This window comes from Eimeria acervulina, genomic scaffold, assembly GCF_000499425.1.
Source record: "Eimeria acervulina Houghton genomic scaffold, Eah_scaff1499, whole genome shotgun sequence".
Classification (NCBI taxonomy): Eukaryota; Apicomplexa; class Conoidasida; order Eucoccidiorida; family Eimeriidae; genus Eimeria; species Eimeria acervulina.
Window position 1 is genome coordinate 1,234 of NW_013550216.1, and position 3,966 is coordinate 5,199.

Genomic DNA, 3,966 nt, shown 5'->3' on the forward strand with positions numbered 1-3,966 from the left:
TGCTTTATATATATATGATATACATATATGTACACAACACAATATATATATATAATATACATTATATAATACATATATATATGCACACAATATATATAATATACACCATATAACATACGTTATATAATATATATATAGCTGTCTATTGCACTCATGAAGTGCAGCAGAAAACGAATTGGGTGTATCTGCAGCTGCAGGCCTCCTTAACTTTTTTAATAATTCCCAACGCCGCACGAAAATTAAAAACAGAATTTAAGAAAACGACCAAACAAAGCAATCGCAATATACCCAAACATTACATGCATGCATGCATGCATGCATGCACATTATGCACGCATGCAAATCATGCATGCAAATAATGCACTCATGCAAGTCATGCATGCATGCAAATAATGCATGCATGCAAATTATGCATACACGCAAATTATGCATGCATGCAAATAATGCATGCATACACGCACATGCATGCATGCATGCATGCATGCATGCATGCATGCATGCATGCATGCATGCAAAGATAAATCAAGAAGATTCAGCAGCAGTGAGATGTGATGTTTCTTCTTCATCTTCTCCTTCTTCTGGTTGTTGCGGCCCTGCCTGAATGATTTCTGGTGTAGCTTTATCATGATACTGCACAAAGTTTTCAACAAAAAGTGCAGCAAGCTTTTTTAATTGTCTATTTAAATCTTTTTTATCTCTCCAAGCCCTCTGAGGCATCAGCAACTCTGATGGTACGCCCGGCACTGCTGTGGGAACGCGCAGCTTAAATATAGGCATTTCCTGAGCAGCAGCAGCAGCAGCAGCAGCAACAGCAGCAGCAGCAGCAGCAGCAGGAATAGAACAGGTTCTTAGAGATGCATGCAGAGCCAACATGACTTATAAACAAACTGCAAGACAAACAAAAAGATAAACAGATAAATAAACAAACAAAAGAAAGACGAAATATATCATCATTCAACATACAAACAAACAAATGCAGCAAAAGCCTTAATACTCAGAAGCTGTTGCTTCTTCTACTTCTACTACTAATACTAATACTATTACTACTATTACTACTACTACTAGTGCTGTTGCTGCTGTTGCTACTGCTGCTGTTGTTGCTGCTGTTGCTGCTGCTGTTGCTGTTGCTGCATCTGTTGCTGCTGTTGCTGCTGCTGTTGCTGCTGCTGCTGTTGCTGCTGCTGCTTCTGTTGCTGCTGCTGTTGCTGCTGCTGCTGCTGCTGCTGCTGCATGTGCACGTGTGTGCTGACTAACCTCGAATTGCTGCTTCGCAAGAGAACCATCGTGAATTGCATCAACCATCGCGCGAGTATACTGCAAAGATATTCGTCTTCCTTCCTTAGCCCCGTAGCCCCCGCAAACCCATCCAGTGTTCAACAGCCACGCGTCAGCGTTGTGCTGCTGCAGCTTTGCTGCCTGCATGCAGATTCAATAACCATATAAATATATATATATATGTATATATGCATATATGTATGCTTCTTTTATTAACATACAATGCATGCATCTATACATAGGTACTTGCATAGCTAGGTAGCCTACATGGGGGCCTAGTCACGGTGTTAGCTAGCTAACTAGTTAACTAGAAGCTAGTTAGCTAGCTACATACCTATATCCTAGTCTTATCAGCATCTCAGCATACATACAGCATACGGTGCTAGATAGCTATCAATATAGCTAGCTATCTATCATACGATGCTAGATATCTAGCTAGCTAGCTAGCTATTGTCTCACCAGCATTTCTGCATATAACATCGAATGCTATCCATCTACCTATCACTCACTCAATCAATCAATCAATCAATCTATCTATCTATCTAGCTAGCTAGCTAGCTAGGTAGCTAGCTATCTATCTATCTATCTAGCTAGCTAGCTAGCTAGCTAGCTAGGTAGGTCGCTAGATAGATAGATATTGTCTCACCAGCATTTCTGCATAAACCATTGGATGCATAGCAAGGAAAGGAGATCCGTAGCAAGCAGAGAAAGTAGCAGCAGGCTTTAATATACCTATCTCTGTGCCGGCCATCTTGCTCGTATAACCCGATATAAAATGATACATTACTTGAGATGCTGACAGCTTCGATACTGGAGGTAACACTCCGAAAGCGTCGCATGTCTGTACACCACAACAACACCTACACCTACACCTACACATATTTACTTTCATATTTACTTTATCTAATGCTTCAACCATAAGACAAAAGAAACAAACAGAAAGGAATTCAATAGAAAAACAACACAACACTGACTGTACATATATATATATATATATATGTATATATATATGTATATATATAATATGTATATATATAATGTGCATATATATATGTATATATGTATATATATATTTATAGGCATGTACAACAAATATATATATATATATATATAGATATACAGATATACAGATTTAAGTATATAGATACAAATGTTATTTTTTATATTAATTTTTAATGTTAGATTTAAACATTTAAATAAATAAACGCATAAATGTCCATTCAAATACAATAAATAATATATATAATAATTAATACATATATATAATATAAACAAAGATATAAATATATATATATATATACAATAGATATAAAGAAAATAAATATATGCAATATACAATATACACACACACATACACATATACAATAGACACATAAATAAATAAGTAAATAAATAAATAATAAACAAATAATAAGTATAATATATTAATATTAATATATATATATTTATTTAGATATATAATATAGATAAATAAGCATATCCTACCAGCAGTATGATATTGCTTGGATGTCGGTTAACAGCAGCGGGTATTTTAGCATTGGGTATAAAATGAAGAGGATAAGCACAGCGAGTGTTTTCAGTGATAGTAGAATCAGAGAAGTCTACGTTTCTTTCTTCTTCTTCAAGGACGACATTCTCTAAGACGGCTCCAAATCTAATAGCATTATATATCTCAGGCTCTTGTTCTCTGCTTAAATCCTTACACTTCGCGTAACACCCTCCTTCTATATTAAATACTCCTTTTGATGTCCATACATGCTCATCATCTCCTATTAATTCTCTTCGAGGATCTGCAGACTATTTTATCGTCAAACATCAAACATATCACACATAATACTAACCTTACAACTCATGCTCCAGCAGCAGCAAGTGCAGCAGCACCAGCAGTAACAGCAGCAGCAGCATATCAGCAGCAGCAGTAGCAGTTGCAGCAGCAGTAACAGCAGCAGTAGCAGTAACAGCAGCAACAGTAGCATATCACCAGCAACAATAAAGACAGCATTTTCAGCAGCAACAGCAATAACAACAACAGCAGCAACAGCAATAACAGCAATAACCAGCATCAGCAGCAGCAGCAGCAGCATAACCAGCAGCAGCAGGAGCAGCAGCATAACCAGCAGCAGCAGGAGCAGCAACATAACCACCAGCAGCAACATAACCACCAGCAGCAACATAACCAGCAGCAGCAGCAGCAGCATAACAAGCAGCAGCAGCATAACAAGCAGGAGCAGCAGCAGAGGACTAACGAGCGTTGTCTTGCCGGTGCCGCTGAGGCCGAAGAAGAGCGTAACATCTCCTTTGTCTCCGATGTTACATGAAGAATGCAGAGGGAGCTGACCTTGCTTAGGCATGAGATACATCATAAGAGTTAATATACCCTTCTTCATTTCGCCTGCATACTGCGTCCCCAGGATAACCATCTCTCTCTTACCCAGGTGTAATGCTACAGATGTCTGACTCGTTACACCTGAACATTTAATCAAATGCATGCACAACACTATTTAATGCATTACTCCTTTAATAATCTCAAATATTTATTTTATAGTATACTTGTTTATTATGTATATGGATATAGGTAATAGATAATATATATATGAGATAATACATATAATATATACAATACATTATATAATATATATAATACATATAAAATATACAATATATTATATATATATTGTTGACAAGAAATAA

The 3,966-nt window shown here is 36.8% G+C and overlaps 1 protein-coding gene across 1 annotated transcript; it reads right to left on the bottom strand.

Annotated features, from left to right (window-relative positions):
* Window positions 1-522: 522 nt before the first annotated feature.
* On the bottom strand, window positions 523-3,695 carry EAH_00060390 (phosphoenolpyruvate carboxykinase, putative; the record flags this gene model as incomplete). The annotated part of the gene is made up of 5 exons (XM_013397083.1): window positions 523-780; window positions 1,255-1,416; window positions 1,922-2,116; window positions 2,761-3,072; window positions 3,522-3,695. 5 exons carry the CDS (start codon window positions 3,693-3,695, stop codon window positions 523-525), a joined length of 1,101 nt encoding a protein of 366 aa, XP_013252537.1.
* Window positions 3,696-3,966: the final 271 nt, after the last annotated feature.